We start from the raw sequence: 21,485 nt of genomic DNA, 5'->3' as shown, positions 1-21,485 counted from the left end.
TGGGGTCATGAACAAAAGACAAAGAGAAAATCACTCACTACTCTTGGCTGAATAACTTTTGTAGCTTTAATAAGAATCAGTTTATATTTAATTCATGCGTTTTATTTTTACATGTGATTATTCAGTTTCTGTTGTTAAATAACCCTAATGTAGGACAGTTATGCTACGGTAAAACACTGCTGTTCACTTTCAGAAGTTGTAGGGATGTTTTCTTGTCACAAAAAGAATGTGAAACACGTATGTTGGTTATATCATTTTAAATAAATTTGAAAGATAATTTAAGTTTATTCTACACACTTTAAGCATTATCGTATCGCATATTGAATATCGCATTATTTAATGAGTTATCGCATATCGCACTTTTCTTCAATATCGTGCGGCCCTAAACAGCACACTATTTTTTGGGGAACAAAGCAACATGTTCCTTTCTAAATTTAAAACAGTAAAACGCACAGATGCTGATACAAGCCATGATTTGGTGTGTGTGCTGAAAAGTGCAGGTTTTGTACACTTCATCACTGAGGATCACAGAGAACAGTTACGTGGATTTTCCAATTTTCTTTTAATCATCAGAACTCAATGCACTACAGCAACAGAAACCATAACGAATCAACTATGACTGTCTGCTTCCTCTCAAACGACTGTCACTCACCGCCATGGAAAGATCAATAAAAGCACACAGTCTTAAGCAGTGAGGATGACTGCTTTCTATTGCTTTGATCAAGACTTTCCACAGTCTGTATTCCAGATTCATCACCCCCTTTATCAAGGAGATACAATCAAATCTCAGCTGCAATCTAAAGCCCGTTATGAGATTCCAAGAGCACACTTGAATTTCTGACTTCTGCAAGGAGAATATATCTTCAATTCGTTTTTTTTCTTATTATTTAAAGCATAAAAAACACATTTTAGTGAGCTTTATGCTTAAAACAAGAAAAAGTCCTCACTAGTATATATATTTTGACTTGGTTAGGGGTTTCCCCAAATCATAACAGACAAATTGAAACAAACAAAGCCATCACTTATGATTTGGCAAGTATTGCCAGCCTCTATAACTCTGTCTTTGTTTATAGTCAAACCAGCTGGGCATAGCAAGTGTAACGTAACACAAAGCTGGATTTACAAGACAAACTGAACTAATATCACTTACACTTGCCTGCATTATGATAATTGGCCGCAAGCGCATTTGGAAAATGTATTTCATATGTGAAGTATATCTTTGGAAAATCCCGGTAAGACGCTTGAAATGGTCCTGTAAGAACATAAGACTTCGGGCCATTAGTGTGCTCAAATGTGTCTCAAAATGCCTTGAATGATGTACTGAGGTTGTGTGGGTAATATTCAGACAACCAAAGAATATATCAGGCTAACCAACAGTGTGGTAATTGGCAACCGCACTAAGTGTTGACACAAAAAGGCTCTTTAGACGCTTGGAACCTAAAACTACATATCAGTACTGGGTGCTGAAACTATTTGTCCGAAGGTGGCTAATATCTGATGGCCATCAGCCTGAAATTGGCTTGATTTCACTTGCGGGACAGTGGAGTCCTTGTCTTCCACTAATTATGGTCCTCACCTCAAATTTTCTTCCCACTGGGATTCCCCACAAGTCTTCTGAAGCAGTCCAATAGCTTCTTCTAAGGAACAGACTGAAATTTAAGATGTTATTCTCTGAAAATCTGCCTTTCTGCTGTAGCTCTCAAACCTCAAATCAATCATGACATTCGTGAGCAAGCCTGAAATCAAACCTGCTGAGATGCGTCTTTCTGCTGCATGTTTGAATGTGAATACTGAACACTGATATACTTTAACATTAAATGCACCTTAAATTTCAGACATCAGAAGACTTAAAATATTGTGGTTACAATTGTGGCTACCATGTGAGATAATTTAGCATGTGTAACAAGAATTCTTATGAATGGTTACAAGCCCTGTTTCAAATGTAATTTTAATGTTGAGACATTACACAAACACTTTATAACTAAATAAAATGTAGTAGGTTGATTAACCGTTAAGATAAGTTGGATGAAGTGATAGTCACATTTCTTAATTAAATGTATATAATGTTCTCCATAGAGAAATTGATGTTTAACAATAACTTATAAACCTTTAAAGACAGCTTTACTGCATGTGAGCCTTCAAATGTATTAATTATTTGCTTGGAAATTAGTTCTAATGTTTGGAACCATTTACTTGTGAAATAATGAGACACTTATTTGTTTGTGTTTTTTACTTTTAATATTTTAAAAGGAAGTCTCAGGATGGAATTTTACACTGCAAAATTATATTATTTCATTCATATTGTTGTCCAGTAAAAAAAAAAAAGATACATTTACTTAAAAAGTGAATTATGGAAGATTATAAGCTTTATTTTTCTTACCCTATTGTAAAAAAATGTACAATATTTTACAAAAAAATTTGTTCGATTTATACTGATTATAAGAAAAAAACACGACATTCAAGATATATTTTCTTGTCCTAGTATCTTATGCAGTGCATTTAAAGATGCTTCAACAATACCAATTAAGAAGTGCACTGCTTTGATGAATCGACCTTGTCTGCGCAGTCTCTGTTGCCTTTAGACACCATTAATGGTTAGGCTCTGCCCTCCTGTGGTCGTCATGGCAACTCCTCCCCTCCATCACCCTTTCACCAAGTGCAACATGTTCCTGGATCAACATCTTTGCTGATCCTGGAACAACATTCCAATCAACCAATCAGATTTGAGTGACAAGTTTAGAGTTTATGTCAAGTTCAGGCTTACAACCCGGGTTAGGTGCTTCTACATCAGTGTTATTCACTTATCATTTCCCTCTAATTTTAGGGAGAAGTTATGGGTAGGGTTAGGTTTAGGGGTAGGACAAAATTTTCGGACAAGAACGTTCTACAAAATACGTCTTACTTGGCATAATCACTCACAGGGAAGTTGAGCCTCAGAAAGGCTGAGATCTCTGCTTTACTCAGTCATGCCATGAAACCGTCTTCCTTCTGTCTTGTGCAGAGGAACAGTGATGAGTGTTTACTGATTGATAAATGCTTCCTGATCCGTGGCTGTGCGCAGGGCAACTGAACAGAATTAAATTGCACAATTGGTCATATTGCTCTGATTTCCAGCTGCACAACTTGTTTTTTTCCCGAATGGAGCCAAACTCTTAAAAGGGTCACAGCAACATATAGGTATTACGAACGATTCTTTGATTCACATTATTCTGAACAGAGATTAATTCAAGAGTTTGTTTAGTGTTTAAATTAGTGGACCGCAGCAATTTGAAGTCTTTTGTTTCAAGGGATCGTTCTGTTCTCTTGTCTGTTGAGTCTGTCATTACAGATTTAATGCTTAGTCGCTTTAAAGCCTCTGGTTGTGATGGCCTCGCAAATCCACATCCCACAGGAACACTTGTGCGTGTCCCGCTGTGAACATGGAACTTGATTTAAGCAAAGAATTACTGACAATTGATTTAACTTCACTTCTTCTTTGGATCATTAAGAATGACTGAATGCTTAAAGATGTAGGTTTATAAATAACTTGCCAGTATATAACTGAGTTTTCTAGGTGTTTCCAGAGCTGTTACTGGTGTCTTGGTGGTCTTCCTCGCACAGTGGGTCAATTTGTGAGGACAACCCACTCAGGTTTACAGCCTTTCTGCTGTAAATTTCAACTTTAACCTCCTACTTTTCAAGCCATTTAGATTGAAAGTGGCCAATATGTAAATGTAAAAAAAATAAGATAAATAACTCACTGTTTTAACAGTATAGCCACAATATCAGTGTGAAAAAATGACTTGCTAACCTTTTCTGTTTTAAAATTATATACAAAGTTCTGTCATGAAACTCTAGATGGCGCAAGTCCTAAAGGTGATGATACACAGGGCAACTTTTTGAGCAATGTTGCCAAGCGGTTGTTGCTTGGGCACTTTCCCATAGGCAATACATTTCTATCTGGATCATTTTTATCGGTCGTGGGGCTTGTGTCTCATCTGGTTGCCCGTTGACGGCAACATTGCCCAGCAACATTGCTCAAAAAGTTGCCCTGTGTATCATCACCTTAACTCAACCTGCCTGTAATCACATTATTCTCTGTATGGCACAGCTGATTGGTTCATTCTGTATCAGTTCCCAATGAGCTCGCGTGCTCAACCTTCAAATACATCGGTAGCATTTGCTTTAGCAGTGGATCAGTGAATAGAAGATCTATTCCGCCAAGACCAAACATATCAGCATTGTCATATCCATTACCATGCCAAGTAGTACCATGCTTATAATGGACATAGTCTTACAAGCAACTTTAAGGAAGACTGTGCTGCTGTTTGTGAGCAAAATATCCAAATGTCTCAGTTGGTTTTAACATGGTTAATAGATTTCCTATGCTTGTGTGCTGGTGAACGATGAAACCACACACATAACAGCAGGCTTCATACTTCCCTTTTAACGGCAGCCAAACGTCCTTGGACCGCTCTCGATAAAGATTAATACTTACGAAGATAATTCCCAAGAATAATTTTTTACAGACCCTTTACAGAGTTTTTATGAGACCATATAGTAAACTTCAAGTCAAGTGTGTAGATTTTCATTAATATACACACATGTACGCCATTTGTTTCGGTCTCCAGCTGTTAATTCACTTTGAAGCGTGGCCTAAAACATCTTCCCATTCTCACATGTAAATGTTCGTCAACCATGCATGTATATCCCAGCTATGCTTTGATGGATGGATGGATGGAGTCGGTCCCTCTCAACTTCTTCAGTTTTGCAGATAATTAATTCAATGTCACTTTGGGAGAGGAATTCCAAACAATAGATTTGTTTGCTGTTGTTTGTATTGGGTTTTAAAAGTGATATGGAAAATTCTACGTAATTCTAGGATATAGCCTTATTATGACTGGGTGTTGTCACAACAGTCAACCGCAAAAAGGCACACAAATGTGCAACAAATTTATGATCAGAGAGCGCTTCATGTTGAGTAACAGCATCAGAATCTTTAACACACTTGACAAGCATTCTGAATGCCTGAAAGCCATGTTGGAGTGCACTCTCTTGCAACTCAAGTACATATTATGAAATAGATACGTTACAAATAATCCAACTTCTATTGTTATACATCTACAGGTTCAAATAGCCAACATCAGGCATCACACTATCATTATTAATAAAAAAACGAGCAAAATGCAATAATCATACAGGGAAGACGAAGTAGCAATTCCACGAGTCTCTTCAAAAATGTTGAAAAAATAATATTGATCATCTAAATATCTATTCAACCAAACATTTCCATTTAGTTTAACTTATTTTAGAAGTTTTGTTTTTCTAGTCATTTAAAATTTAAGGCGGTTTAGTGTTGGCAAATAGTGCTGTCAAATCTATTAATCGCATCTAACATAAAACTCTTTTTTTACATAATATATATGTGTGTATATATATTATTATATTTATATATATTATATATATGTATGTGTCTGTGTGTATATACTGTGTACACACACACACACACACACACACACACACACACACACACACACACACACATATATATATATATATATATATATATATATATATATATGTGTGTGTGTGTATTTATACACAGACACGCACACACATAAACATATATATACACATATTATGAATAAAATACAGCACTCACTTGCCCCATTACACCTCATGCGATGGTCATAACCACCACATAAAAGTGCCCATCTTTCCTCCAGGAGGACTGTTGCCTGAAGACACTTCAGCATTCTGCCATTGACATTTCCTCAGAGAAGCCCTCAACACTACAAATACACCAAATAAACACCGGCTACTAGATGATGGTGATTTACAAACTGTATACTTTATCCATACATTGTAACACACTGTAGGACTTATGGTTATTTCAACTACAAAACTTTAAATTAATCAAGTGCAGCTAATATCAGTGACAGAAACTCCATGTGAAAGAAGCCATTGCAGATCAAGTTTCTTCATTTTATGCATTGTTTTTTTTGTTTTTTATGACACTGATGTTGAGCTACACTCATGGAGTTCATTATTTTGGACAGAATGGGGTTGGTGTGGACATAAATCCATCAGTTTAACACACTTAACAACACTTCCTGTGCAAATGTCTATTATGTTCCTCTTGAGGGATCAATAATACGAAGCCATTCAAAAGGGCTTGAAGAAACAAGCTCAGAGAAGATTAATTCAGAGGAAATTAACATGATTCAAAAACGTATTAAACCTTATTGTTTTATTATAGATCTTTATTTGAGAACAGATTTATTTGAGAACAGAGAGAGATGAGGTCAGACTTCAAGAACGCCCGTTTCTGGACTATAATTGATATCTGACTTTAAGCTGCGCATGAGCTTTTTTTTATATATTTTTAGTTTAGATCATTGTAATTTACCTAACGTTGCATTATCAACATTACATTGAAATGTACTGTTTTGTAATACACAGTACTGGTCTTATTGTGCACGATTCATTGGTGCACATTATTCTGATGGGAAAAAATGGCCTTCATAATTTTGGTAACACTTCACAATAAGCTTCAATTCCTTAACATTAATATTCATATAAGCGAACTATAAAAAAAATCTCACATTTTATTAATGTAGGTTAATGTTAAATAAATGTACTATTGTTGACTGTTAATTCAGTTTTATTCATAATATATTAACTATATAGCTTATACATCCTGAAACATTAAGAATGTATATGTAAAATTAACTTTAAAATAAAATAACATTACAATCCAATTAACTCCAGGACAAAATCAAGTCCTGTTTCACTTGGAAATATGTTGCATTAAGAAAGTAAAAAGCCTTTTCATGTTTTTAAAACTCGTTAAAATCTGCATCACTATTTAATTGTAAAAAAAAATTATACCTGAATTAATATGTGAAAAACTTATTTTAAAGTTAGCATTTTAATCATTATAGAATCCTGTCCCTTTAAAAAATGGGTAACACTTTACAATAAGGTTTCATTAGTTAACAGTAAATAAATTTAGTTGACATTAACAAAGAATGAACAATACTTAATTTTAGATAATGTCAAATTCAACATTTACTAATGCATTATTAAAATCAAATGTTGTATTTGTTAACATTAATGCACTGTGAATTAAACTATTTTTATTAACTAACATTAACGAAAATGAATACATACAGTAACAAAAGTATTGCTCATCGTTAGTTAATACATTAACTAATATTAACAAATGAGACCTTATTGTAAAGCGTTACCAAAAAAACCATATCTATTGACAGTTCAGTGCATACATACCAAGAAAAAAAGACATTCGAAAGAAAATATTTAAAGACTTTATTATTCTCAAACGTGTCCCTTCATTCAGCATAGTTAGAGAGGTCAAGACTCTAGAGGTTAGAAAATCAGCCTTCTCACTGAAGGAAATCACCCAGAAGTTTCTATTTGATACCGCTGTTACTCATTGTCTGAGCTTTGCACACTCCTTTTCCAGCGACCTCGAAGGCAGCGCCCTTGTAAGTGGCCACACATTGGTCATTGGTGCGCAAGTCTGGCTGGACCTGCTCCCACACTTTCTTCTTAGGGTTCAGCTCCTTGTCAGGCTCACCTAGACCAAAAAAAAAAAAAAAAAGTGTCATTACTCATTAGTGATTAGTTTTCCCAACAGCTGTAAAAAGACTGAAAACAAAGCTGGTTTTGAAATCATCTCGGGGTGTCATTAACATCCACTTCAACAGACTGATTCATAATGAATCTAGAACGAGTTTAAAGTGACTCAGTTCCATTAAAATCAAGCTGAGCCAAAGCGAGACGCTCCAAAACTCAAGGGCTCATGGAAACCAGATAAAGACACCTGTTTTTGCTACTACCAACAATAAGCAGACATAAATCAAACCAAAATGAATCCAAACACTTGATTTGAATGCAGACAGGGATCCTGGTTTTATGCGTCTAATATTCTAGTGCTGACCTTTTCACAACCACCATAACGGTACAAACAAAGAAAGGTCACAGTCTGTCCCCATTACTTTTAATGACTACAGGACAGGTACAGATGCATGCAAGAAATACAAAAGAGATTTAAATGAAATCCCAGAGACTTTTGCATGGGAGAATATCAAATATTTGCATGGCAATTCATAAAAAGAACAAGCAGAACACAAGAAGAAAGAGTAGAAAAGGAAGTAAAAGACATAATATAAAAATTGGTGCCTGTAATCCCTCTCCCTGTAATTATTGTGTTATTATGGCCATTTTGTTGTTGTTGTAAATGTCAAATTATGACTCCCAACAACTGGAGGAATTTGGAGAACTGCCTTATTCCTACTACGTGCTTTGTGTTCGAACAACAACTGTGATTTACTGAAAAAAAGAAGAAAAACGGGACAACATCTTAGGCTTTTTCAGCCAAAAGGAAACACGAGGAAGAGCTGGGAAGGTGAAAGAGACATTATTCTCTCTGTATCCTGTGCAGATGGTCCACCTCTGCGCTCCACATTCACACAAATCCTGGGAATCTTCCCGTTAGTTATTGTGCTCAAACACGAATGCTGCACTCTTCCAAATCGCATGCATGCCAGATCCGCCATATTTCACATCTTGAGACTAAAATTTGGATTGTTTGTGAGGTTCCCCAAAGCACTGAGGAATTTGCTCTTTATTTTTAAATGGGAAAATAATATTAGCAGCTTATAAAGATGAATGCAAACAACTAAAGGCTTGAATACGCTAGATTTACATTCTGAACAAGTGACCTTTATTTATATAGCACATTATATAAAATGCAGATTGTTTCAAAGCAGATTTACAGTGATAAAGAGGAAAAAAATCCATTCTGCTGTAAATCAGCTCTAAAAAGAGGTTAGTCAGTTGAAATCAGTTCAGTGTTGATTCAGTTCGGTTCAATAACTGTAAAGTTAATAAATTATGAAATTAGTTCAATTTAGCAATAAAGCAGCTCTGGAGAAAACAGTGATGTCATCACCCAGCTCAGTTCAGTTCTCATCCAATCGTGTCATTGCAGTCAAGTCGAATTGGCGAATATTGAAGTCTATGCTAGTTAAGTCAAGTCAAGTCAAGTCAAGTCAAGTCAAGTTTATTTGTATAGCGCTTTTCACAATACAGATTGTATCAAAGCAGCTTCACAGTATTAAATTAAAATAATACAACAAAGTTTTTTTCAAGAGGAATTTATTGATTGATAAAATTCAATTAAATATCCCCAAAATATCCCCAACTGAGCAAGCCAAAGGCAACAGTGGCAAGGAACCGAAAAACTCCATCAAGTGACCTAATGGTGTCCTAAAACTCCATGTGACCTAATGGAGAAAAAAAACCTTTGGAGAACCCAGGCTCAGTCGGGGGCCAGTTCTCCTCTGGCATTTATGAGCTAGAGGCCGGATTGTAGTTTGAACTGTAGGATTATATGAATGCCTGGCTGAAGAGATGCGACTTTAATCTAGTTTTAAACTGGGAGAGCGAGTCTGAGCAACGAACAGTATCAGGAAGACTATTCCAGAGTTTTGGAGCCAAATGTGAAAATGCTCTCCCTCCTTTGTTACAGCTAGCCTGGCTAACGTCAGACCTCTTCTCATTGAGACGTGGTCTGGGAACCACATGTTCATTTTCTCGTATTTGAGGCGTGGTTTACGAATGCCCAGAGCCGTTTAATGGGCGCTACAAATGTCTATCAAATGCGCCTGTACGTAGCTCATAGCCAATCGTTTCAATTATACCAGATGACGCATGTAAAGCGACTAAAATTCGACGAGGAAGAAGACGAAATAAACTTGCGTTCTAAACTACTTAGAACACTATCTAAGGCTGCATCGAAAGGTAACTTCGCGTCTGATGCCATGTTGGATCCATAGATATAAACAAACTGCTTCGGTTTGTCGCATAGACGTCGTCATCGTCTTGCTGCTCCCTCCCCGTTCTGTGATTGTTTCCTTTTTGAGGGGAAAATCTGGTTCATGGTGTCCAGGCTGCCTAGCAGCGTGAATAAAATCACGCTGCGCACAAGGCAGCATGGGGAAACCCAGGCTAGTCTGCAGATTTTGGGCACGCAGAGCACAGAGATTTTACAGAAATTGCATAGTGTGTGATGGGCACAGACTCAGAACACGAGGGGATCCAACATGTTAGATATTTTGAGCTGATTTTAAAGCACATTGTTTTCATTTGTCACGAGGCACGCATTTCTGCGTGAGTTTGTGTTCTCAACGACTTGAAAATCTGGTTGCATGTGATCCAGTCATTTAGTGTATGTATAATGCCTAGTGTTGTGCAGTGCATTCCAGTTAGGAAACACGGAACATCAAGTTCTTTACTGAAAGATCTTAAGATTTCAAAGGGACAATTGCGGTTAAACAACAGCCTTGAGAATCTGTACCCCCTAAAGTTGCATAGCAAGATGTTTGACTACCGACATGAGAAGGCTGGATTACATTACAGCTTATTATAACTGAACTTGGACTGGAAGAAAGAGACCATCTGAATGACACATCAAATGGCCAACCTGTAAAATCTTCATCCTAACAAGATATTGTGGCAGGTCAATGATCCAAAAGAAGTTTGAGAGCTATGGCAAAAGCTTTTATATGGCTTCAGAAAACTTGAAATATAGTGCATGCGTCACATAAATCAATTTTATGATATTTTAATGCAGTTTTTAGATCATGACAGCTGCTGGTCACCATATGCTCGTTTCATTTTTGTTTGTGTTTTTGAAAAGAGCAGCGTCAACATTTTGCCTAACGTCTACTTTCGTGTCTCATGGAAGAAAGAAACTCATACTGGTTTCGAAATGAAATGAGGGTGAGTAAATCATAGCAGAACTTTGATTTTTTATGAGAGATATTCCTTTAATAAATCAGCATGAGGCACTCAGATGGGCTCTATGAAGCAGAATAAGAGGTAGAGATAGAGGTAATCTCGTATTTCATTGCAGTACGTTTGTGTATTAATATGAAACGTTACCTGGAAAGCCCTGGACGGAAACCCTGTCTCCAGCCACGGCTCCACTCGGGGGATCCAGGATTTCAACTTTCTCTGGAGAGCTGGCACACATGACCATGGCCTGAGACAACACGCCTCTCATCTTAGCAGGCTTCAGGTTGCATAGCAGCACAGCCATACGATTCTGCATCTGAAGATGGAGGAATCCAGCATAAGGAATCACAGTCAATTAAATGTTTAACTTTTTATTGCATGGCAAAAAGAGAAATTATGCAATGGTCCAAAAATATCAACAACATACTGCATAATAAGGAACAGCTGGGCAACTTCATAATAGCTGAATTATTCGTTTTTATAACCAAGAACAAGGGAAGCAGAACAAAACAGACCCCTAACAAAATTAATAAACTCAATACATGCAATAAGCAATCTCATTCATCTCAAATCCTGTATTTAACGAACTGTGGACATTCATTATCATTTCAACTCTATAAATGCACAAACATACATAAAGCAACTGTGATGTAGTCATAACCAGAGGGGTGGAAACCCTACACGTTTAAATGAATGAAGGAAACAGATGCGTTTTATAGGTGTAATTAGAATTTCTGACGAGCTGCTAGGAATCCCCTAAACAAATCATAAACTCGGGGTTCTGGAAAATAAAACACAGGAGACCGATCTGTCTGCATGGAGCAGGTTTATGGACCCGCATGAATCGTGCTAGTGCAGACGTTTTATATGAGAACGGTAAAACTGAAATATCCCCCTTCACAATATTCGGACACATAACACCTAATCAACAAAAGGCGCATTTTTTTTTAATGGCAAACAAAGATTGCTCTCAGGTACAGGAGTGAGGCGTACAGTGTTCATGTAACTTCAGACTATTGCATAACAGTCTAGTAGGGGTGTAAATATTAGCTTGATTACAATTCGATTTTTTTACTGGAGATTTGGCCATGATTCAGTTTGTTTTGTGCATGATTCGTGTTTCAGTAACATTTTAATTCAAGGTGACACTTGCATGTAATAACAGTACATTATGCATAATTAAATAAGTAAGCTTAAACAGTTAAACACTAGTACTGTACTTAAACTACAGTAAGTACTATGGTTAATTAATATTACTCAGTATTTATTTGTGTAATTACACTGTAGCAGCATTACCATCAAGTAAAGAGTAAACGATATTTCTTTCAATTTACTGAAGACAAATGTAACTGGAGGGACAATTTAAAGGCACCCTGAAATCAAAATTTTTCAAAATGTTTTTTAGCTTTTAATATGAATATGTTAGCCTTAAGGTTATGAATAAGCTGGTGTGTTTCAAAAAAATGACAAAATTCACATTTAGGAGAAATAAGCATTCAAAACTTAGTCTCTCACTTCCGCTAAAATGAATCACGGACTTCAGCTTCTCATCACATCTTCTGTCCAATCAAATGCTCTCAAGAATCTAAAGCGTCCCGCCCCCTATGCTATAAATACCACCTGACCAAAGCGACTGTTGACACGTCAATATGGGTTGGAGAAACGTGTTCGGTTGCACAAACGCTCGAGTTTTATTCTGCTTTCCAACTGTGCATTGGTTAAGAATGAAATGAATGAAACCAACGTATCATCAGCGCTCGGATTCGCTTCCATGGTGCTGTCAAGTACGACCCGCAGTCTGTGAGGTAAACTAAACGCTATTGGCTATTTGAAAAGTGGGAGGAGCCATTCAATATGTCCCGCCTTAACTTCCTGTTTCAGTGGAAATTATGTCACCGCATCATACAAAGCTGTGCGTTCCAAGACACTTCAGTGAGCTTTTAATTTTAGTTTTTTTAAGTTCACTGAAAATTGCATAATCAGTCAGATCTGACAGTGAAAATGAAATGCACTGATAATAACTGAAACCCCCCCCCCCGAAAAAAACAATTAAGTGTAATTACCAAATGAATTAAGGCGCGTTATAAATGCGATAAATGATGTGTTGCATTTCAGTGATTTCTGTAGCGATGACTGTGCTAAACACAGGTGTTAGACATGGATACCTGCTCCAGAGGGATGTGTTTGACCAGGCCACTGACAACAGTGCGTGGAGCCGCGTCGCCCACATCCACCTGCTCAACGTAGAGAGAGTCGGCGTCAGGGTGCTTCTCTGCACTGATGATGCGGCCCACCCGCAAATCCAGTCGGGACACATCAACTTTTGCCTCTTCCTGAGGCGGCGCCGCTGGCTTCTTCTCTTTCTTCTCACCTGGACCAAAAGCGCATCGGAATGTGTCTTTCAGATAATTTTGTGTTTGTAAATCGGAAATGGAATTGCTCAATTATGAATCATCAAATAACACACCATAAATATCTGTAAAAAGCACAAGCTGTGTATGTACTGCTGTTACAGACATTGCAGGAACCTCAGCACACCGTGTCATTCTGGGGTTTTATTACAGTACATGTCGACCCGGAGGAAATGTGCCTTTAGTTTGTGAGGTGTTTTTAAGGCAGCTCTTTGATAGATATTTTTAGCTTTGCACATTGTTCCCCAGGGAGCTGTTGGGACACTTTTCAAGCCATGTAAATTATCCAGGCTTGTCATTTCTGATCTGTTTTCGAGCTTTTCCCGAAAAAACTCTGCCAACAATGGCTTCAGTATGGCGTTTGTTTCTAATCACACCAGTCATTTGAAAAAGTGTACAACTTTATCACTGTTTCCAGACATATGAGGTCAGGGGACACTGTTTTGGACCACCACCCTGCAAATCTTGAAATGAAAATGGCTAGCCTATACAAGCGCTACAGCTCAAAAGTTTGGGGTCATTGAAATTTCTTTAAATAATAAAGTAATACTTTTATTTAGCAAGGATCCTTTTATCAAGTGACAGTAAAAACTTACATTGATTCTAAAATAAAAATAAATGCATGAAAAATATCAAGCAGCACAACTGTTTTCAACATTCATAATAAATGTTTCTTGAGCATCAAATCATCATATTAGAATGATTTCTGAAGGATCATGTGACACTCAAGACTGGAGTAATGATGCTGAAAATTCAGCTTTGATCACTGAATTGACAGAGGATTGGGGATTCACAATTTAAATTTTAGTAGCACTATATTTAATAATAATTAGTTTATTACAAATAAACACTTTTTTTTTTTATATATATAATTTGATCAAATTGTTATTATTATGTCTCCCCCCCCACCTAAACATTAGGCTTTGGGTAATTAAAATTGTTAATAAAATCAGTTTACAGATGACCTAAATTACCTTCTTATCCATAAAAAGTCATTTTGGACTCAAAGGTTTGACCTTGTTGACTGTAAACTGTATTTATTTTATACAGACATTTGATGTATTTAAATATTTTCATGCCACTTTCATATCAGTTTTATCTAACATATCTCTTGTTTAATGTTTAACGCTTGAAAAAGTCACAGAAATGCACCAAAATGCATTTTATTTTTGTGGAAAGTCCCAGTAATCTTTTATTTTTTTCCATAATTATTCACTTTCACGTAGCATTGCAATACGGCCTGGTAAAACCCTCTTCGCTTTCTCAGAACACCTTTTAAATTCCACGTAAAGTTGTCAACAGCTTTCTATTCCAAACCTTTAAAGAGGAAAAACGAGTGTAGTAGACGACCCTTCACTTTTGCATGCAGACCCTGTATATAATTAATTCAATCACAGGCTTTTGTGGTTTTTATGATTTCAATTGTGATTTTGATTAATCACACAGCCCTAATTTAAGTCTAGAAGAAAACGTGCCAAGATTCCTCCAAGTCCTCTTAATGTGACGAGCCATATAGCACTGCCAAGAAAGAGATATGCATGAAATACAGGTGCAAGAGAGGCTTTCATCCACGCCGAAACACAGCATTCATCAACACTGAAGGAGGAGAGGCACACTTGAGAATTATTAAACTGCTTTTGACATCTGGCCCACAGGAATGTCAGAGAAACACACAAGTTAACTTGTTTTTCCCTCAGCCCAATAATGCACAAACATGATCTGTGATTTTCGTACTCAGATACAGTATGAACAGAGTGTTCCCAAGTTGAAGGGATTTAAGTGATTTGAAATGAAAATCATTTTCATAATAAATAACCATGAAAGGAAATCTGATTAATTTCATATGCTCTGTTCTTTAGGATATGAACACTTATGAAATATAACAACCCGAAGACAATAGTGACGTCTTTAAATCTGGTTTGCCTTCAGATCCGATTGTAACCCAAATGAGTTTGACCTGCATCTGGTCTCTTCTCAAACTGTGCAAATGCACTGATTGCACGGCATTACTTCTGACACTGACGTATAGCCTGACAACATCTCATCTGACCGCAGACGCTGAATCAGGAGAACGCGTTTTTACCCAGGCACTCTTTACTTAAACTGTGTCTGACAGGAGAGATAACAACTTTCAAAATAAAAGTCTTGCATCAGAAAATCACGTTTGTTATCGTTTCATTGACTGCACACTCCGCGACCCACCAGTTGAGAAACACTGGAGTAAATCATTCACATATTCCCCAAAAATTCAATTCACCCCTAGACATGACAGCCTACCCTAAATAATAAGTCATAATCATGGTCCTGTTATAGACACTTTCTCCGGTAACACTTTATTTTACAGTGTCCTTGTCCTAAACCAAACTTAATACTGCTCAGTAACGTCACCGATTTGCGCCTTGTATTGTAAACAATGTTTACTTATTCTCCGCATTACCTGTACTGAGAAATGCACGTTTATTTATCGGTAAAAAATTCCACCGTGTGACGCAAAACCACATTTTTGTACCCCGGTCCATGGATAGTCGGATCGACAGAGGGCTAATATTAACAGAACAGTTATTGTTTAGCAAAAACTAGGTTTAGCCCTGAAAATTACATCGCACTCTGTCTACTCTTTAAACAGCATTATGGTAAAGATGGAAGCTTTCTTACCTGTACGGGCGGACATTACAAAATGGCAGTTTCTTTCAGTTTTTCCCCTCCGTTTGGCCTAAAACTCTGTGTTTGTGGTCATCCAGTTTGAAGTTGACAATAAAACACGGAGGTTTTTCAGTTTTTCCATTGCGGCGTTCTGTCCGTATTTACGATTCTTTGCAGCTTTTAGACGCTGCCAACAACGCGCTGGACCCTTCACTGGAAACCGATAGTAACTCACTCCTGCTAAACCTTCACTTTTTTAATTCTTTCATGCGGCAACAATACAAGTCAACACCATTATGACTAAAAGTTTGCTAAGTAGTATGTCCTACTAAAGCAAGGCGGTATTTGACTAGTAAGGCGTATCCATAGCAGACTGAAGGGAGTGGCCTTGGACTCCAACATGCCCAAGTGCATTGTGGGTGTTGAAGTTTTCCTACCAATTGGGCAAAGTTTCCAGGCATTCCTGTTGATTCATTTGCAACACCATCCAAAACGTTTGCATTTTCAGAGCTTTATTTTAAGGTGTTACTGTGTAATTATGCATTTAAAGGGGTTCTTCACCGCTGCCAAAATAGGCTTTCAATAAAACTTGGCTGCCTATAGAGAAAGGTGACTTTTTTTTTCTCTAACTTTCTCTATTTAGAGAAAACTTTCAGCCAAGTTTTATTGAAAGCCTGTTTTGGCATTAAATGCATATTTACACAGTAACACCTTAAAATAAAGCTCTGAAAATGCAAACGTTTTGGATGGTGTTGCAAATGAATCAACAGGAATGCCTGGAAACTTTGCCACTGCAGAGATGAACTGTTATAAAAGGAAATGTCATACTAATAATCTCAAAAGTATGCTTACCCTTCTTCTCAGCTTTCATCTTTTTCGCGTCATCGTTGTTTTTGGCCGGTGGTGTTTTTGTGGCGGGAGCAGAAGGGGCTGCTGGGGCAGGGGGCTCTGCGGCTGTCGGCTTAGAGACACACTGGATGCTGGGCTCCGCTGAAGGCATGGCCACCTCTTTCACTGCGAAGAACAATTATTTGACCTTTATCATTAGAAAAACAATCCCAAATACTCACCACAAGGTGAAGGTTTGTTCACTAATTTGAATGCACTATATTAACACTCATCTTGCACTGCACAGATTTGTATCCACTCAAATGCTCTCAAGAATGAGAATGTCCGTCCCTCTAATACCGCCTGTAACTAACTATGAATATAACAAGGAACAGCACAAAGTCTGGCTAACTTTTTCATATTTTATTTTTAACATTAGTTCTGCGTTTAGGAGTTTCTGACCACCCAGTAGGCATCATTGATGTTTAAATGTGGGTGGTCATGTGTTGATGCGTTTAATCCTGGACTGTATTAAAAGTTACAGTATGTTTTCAAGTACAGCATCTTAGTACTTCATTATTTAAAGAACATCAGCAAGAATAGTGTGTTATGTGATATTATACCTCCTCTACTTCTTTCCATTTCAAAAAGTTGTTTCTTCAGGTCCTCAATGTCCTTCTTGAGCTTGGCGTTCTCCACCATCAGTTTCTTCTCCTCTTTCACTGTGGCCTGCACAACTACACAAAACAACATTTATTAGAACAAGACAAACACACATCAATTCAGAAGTGACAAATAAGGATGCAGTCCTGTTTAGAATATTATTAAAGTGATAGTTCACCCAAAAATGGAAATTCTGTCATCATTTACTCACCCTTAAGTTGTTTCAAACCTTTGAAAGAAAAATGTCTTTCTTCTGCTGAACACAAAAGAAGATATTTTGAAGAATGTCGGTAACGAAACAGGTCCATGGCCCATTGACTTCAATAGCATGGGAAAAAAAAATACTATGGAAGTCAATGGGGAAATCAACTGTTTGGTTACTGACATTCTTCAAAATATCTTCTTTTGTGTTCAGCAGAAGAAAGAAAGAGAAATTCACACACATACTTGAGGGTGAGTAAATTCTAAATTAAAAAATAACGAGTTTTCATTTTTGGGAGAACTATTCCTTTTATATAGGAAATATCCACTAAATCAAAGTTTTTGTGCTTTAAGCAACACACATAGGCATTTTATTTTTTACCGTTCAAAAGTTTGGGGTCGGTTTTGAAGCATATTTTGTCTCAATATTATTTTTTTAATTTTTTTTCTCTGTATCTCTGTTATTCTACTGATATAGTTATCTTGTTATAAATAATTTTATCCTTTTTTTCTATTATCTTAATTTTATTTTATTTTTTTACTGTTGTAATGGCTGTTTGTTTGTCTTTATCATTTTGTATGTTTAAACGATATCAAAATAAAAATTTGATCACAAAAAAAATTTTGAGTAAGACTAGTAAGACTTTTTTTTCATGTTTTTGAAGTCTATTATACTCACCCAAGCTGTATTTATTTGAATTAAAATACAGTAATTTTAATATTACATTAAAAACATTTTCAGCATCATTACTCCAGTCTTCAGTGCCACATGATCCTTCAGAAATCTTTCTAATATGAGGATTTGCTGCTCAAGAAACATTTCTAATTATTATCAATGTTGAAAATAGTGGCACTGCTTAATATTTTTATAGAAATCATGATACATTTATTTTCAGCATTCTTTGAATAGAGTAAAAAAAAAAAAAACAGCATTTATTTGAAGTAATACATCTTTTGTAATATTCTTTACTGTCAACTTTGATAAATTTAATCTGAATAAAAAGTATATATTTCTATTTTAATATTTCTGCTTGACTTTTATTTTATTTTTAATGTATGAAACCTCAATGAAAGCGAATGTCGGCACTTGCATTTTGAACTAGATTTTTAAGATGTTCCTTCTCTTTCAACTTTTCATCATCTCTGGCATTTGTATTTCTCATTGACCCGTGATGAACACACATGCACGCCTCATGCATCCGCTTACTGGCTTTCTCTTTCAGCAGCTGGACCTGCTGCTTGAGGTATTCGATGAGCTGCTCAGCCTCCGCAGCCTTCTGTTCCAGTCTCATGAGTGAGGGTGTGTGGCCAGACATCCTGAAAAGAGATCGTACCAGGAACCTGGGAAAACAAGCCAAAGGGAAAGATCAAACGCGGTAGGAACTCTTAGTCACTCATAAACATGCTTAAAAAAAAAAGATCCTCTGGGACATCCTATCTGTGCTTGGGAATATGCGGCACTCGAGAGAGCATGACCTCTTTAAATGAGATCTTTCAGATCTTTGGCGCTCATAAACATGAGGTGTTCTGGCAAACTTTACACGGTGCTTTAATTTGTAATTTATACCGATATGTGGCCAACTTTCTGTCCTAATCCCCTTCCATGAAGGGGAATCATAATGAAACGTCTGACACCAGCCAGATGCTTAACAATAGATCGGCTAGACGCCAAACAACATGTGAAAACCTCATCAAAGAGTACATTCTCCATCCTATTCCCAGTGAACCCCATTTTGCATTCTCACTTCAGTGCCATTAGACCATTTGAATCGCCAAGTTGAAGTTCGTCAACAACCATATTCCCGAACAAGGATAGAGGATGGATGTGGCATCTAAATGTGTGTGTTCTCATGTCCACGAGGAGACAAATCCTGCTCGATTGCGTCACTGTCCTCTCGGCCCCTGCCGCCACTATAAAAGCGTTTTTGATTGAGGAATCCTCTTTGGTTTCACAATGGATCAAACAACAATTCCCATTCAGTCAAAAGACAGCTGGTGAAGGAACATGGACACATTACACATTTGGCTTCGGCTCATCCCCTGCAAAAGGACTAAGGGATTTTTTACAAGGCGTAGGAAAAGAGAAGAACACATCATAACACATAGTGCAGGGTGGTGCTGGAAAACAACAGCTGGCGCGGGATGAAAACAGAGAGTTCAGATGAGGAAATTAGAAACACAAAAAAGCTGGAGTTGATAATATCGTGGATCAAAGTCTCTTGTTTTTGAAGTTCTTGAACTGCTTTAAATGGGCCTGTGGTGGAAGAATTTATGAGCTCCATGACAGGACTGTTTTCATTTGCATAACCCCTGAAAACGTGTCCCGGGGCCGAGCCGGAGCCCAAAACACTTCCAAAAACATTTCCAAAAAGCTCGGTTGTCACCGTTTTCCAATAATCCGCTTCAGCAGTGGTCACCGGCATCGCATGACAGCCAATAAATGAGAATGTAAGCCATTCAACGGATATAAAATTTGTGAAATGCAACCAAAACGGCATCTGTGAAAGGAACCATGAAAACATCAATGCTCTTGAAGACATTTAAGGCCATGTCTTACATCCGACACCAGCGAACACTTACAGGAGCAGCTGTCACATTCATGCAGGTCTGAATGGCGAGGAGATAACGACCACACACTTTAGTCAGCGTTTCCATTGGCCACCGGCCCCAGTCATATCGCAATAAAGACTTCATTCTCTGTTACTCATCTTTAAGAAATACTCAACTATCGGAACTACTTGCATCCCACAGGAATGATTCTATAAGTGTCCCTGAAATAACTGCATATTAGGAACCCAAAACAACTTTAATTGATGCTTTATTACAATTATTATTATATACTTATTCAATTTATTCATTAAGTTTAAGGTTTGCAAAACCAACATATAATGCCCATTTTAATATATAAGAACTGGAGTTCTGACTTATATACAAATCCATGACACTTAAGGTTTACAACACCTCCATGCTATAAGTCACTTCACTGATTTGTAAAGTAGGAAATGTTTCATGCAACTGGACTCTATTATGTTAAACAAGATAAAAGGCTTTCAGTCATATATATGTGGCCTGCGCAAAACTATAATCATGTAATATGATAAGAATAATAGGACACATTGCACTGTACATTTGCTAAATTAATTGCAATGATGTATTTGGTTACACTTGATTTGAAGGTGCCCGTGTTACAGTGTCATCATATATTTATATATAATTAACTACATGTACTTACTATTGGGGTAGGGAGTAGTTTAGGGTTAGTTGCATGCACCATTATAGTAACTACATGTAACGCGTAACAGACACTGCAAAACAAAGTATTACCATGTATTTTAGACAGAAAACACTTTTAAAAATACATTTTTATACGGTGACTTGTTCAGAACAAGTGAATGAACTAGTTTGACAGACCACATACTGCAAGTGAAAGTAAAGACAGAAAGCAAGAACGAATTGTTAATAAGAATTGTTCATTTCAAAGAACATTAGCGTAGATGTTAAGCTTACAAACACAGAGAGGAAATAACAATGTTTATTTTTATTACTGTTGTCATAAATTATGATAAACCAGTTTCACTTTTTAACCCTTCACAGCAGATTTCTACGCAAGGATGAACATTTAACCATAATGTGCCATAATATGAGTAGTGACATTCATACAGGGGGATCATCATGACATTATTGTCTTTTTATAGATACAGTGCTGACTGTCACTTCTCACATGTTGGTCAACACGTCATATTTGTACGTCTACAGCTCTATAACAGAGAGTTACATTCCTAATACATTACATAACAAATAAACAAAACATTTATTCGTGCACTAGTACTCACATACAACTGCAACCGTATGTTTCTTTGCTATAAAGCCGCACACGCTACACACAAACTCGTCTCCCACCGGCGTCGACGGATGATGACGCCACCGCTCACATGT

At 37.0% G+C, this 21,485-nt stretch overlaps 1 protein-coding gene across 1 annotated transcript; it reads right to left on the bottom strand.

The window, feature by feature from the left end:
* Positions 1 to 7,294: 7,294 nt before the first annotated feature.
* On the bottom strand, positions 7,295 to 21,484 carry aimp1a (aminoacyl tRNA synthetase complex interacting multifunctional protein 1a). The gene is made up of 7 exons (XM_082164320.1): positions 21,383 to 21,484; positions 18,757 to 18,890; positions 17,309 to 17,422; positions 16,710 to 16,871; positions 12,969 to 13,174; positions 10,951 to 11,119; positions 7,295 to 7,579 (listed from the first exon to the last, which is right to left on the bottom strand). Coding segments are annotated over exons 1-7 (954 nt in total). The 5' UTR covers positions 21,385 to 21,484; the 3' UTR covers positions 7,295 to 7,412.
* Position 21,485: the final 1 nt, after the last annotated feature.

This window comes from Leuciscus leuciscus (genome assembly GCF_965113295.1).
Source record: "Leuciscus leuciscus genome assembly, chromosome: 3".
Lineage (NCBI taxonomy): Eukaryota > Metazoa > Chordata > Actinopteri > Cypriniformes > Leuciscidae > Leuciscus > Leuciscus leuciscus.
Note: the sequence above shows the minus strand (reverse complement) of the source record. Positions and strands in the feature narration are given on the sequence as shown.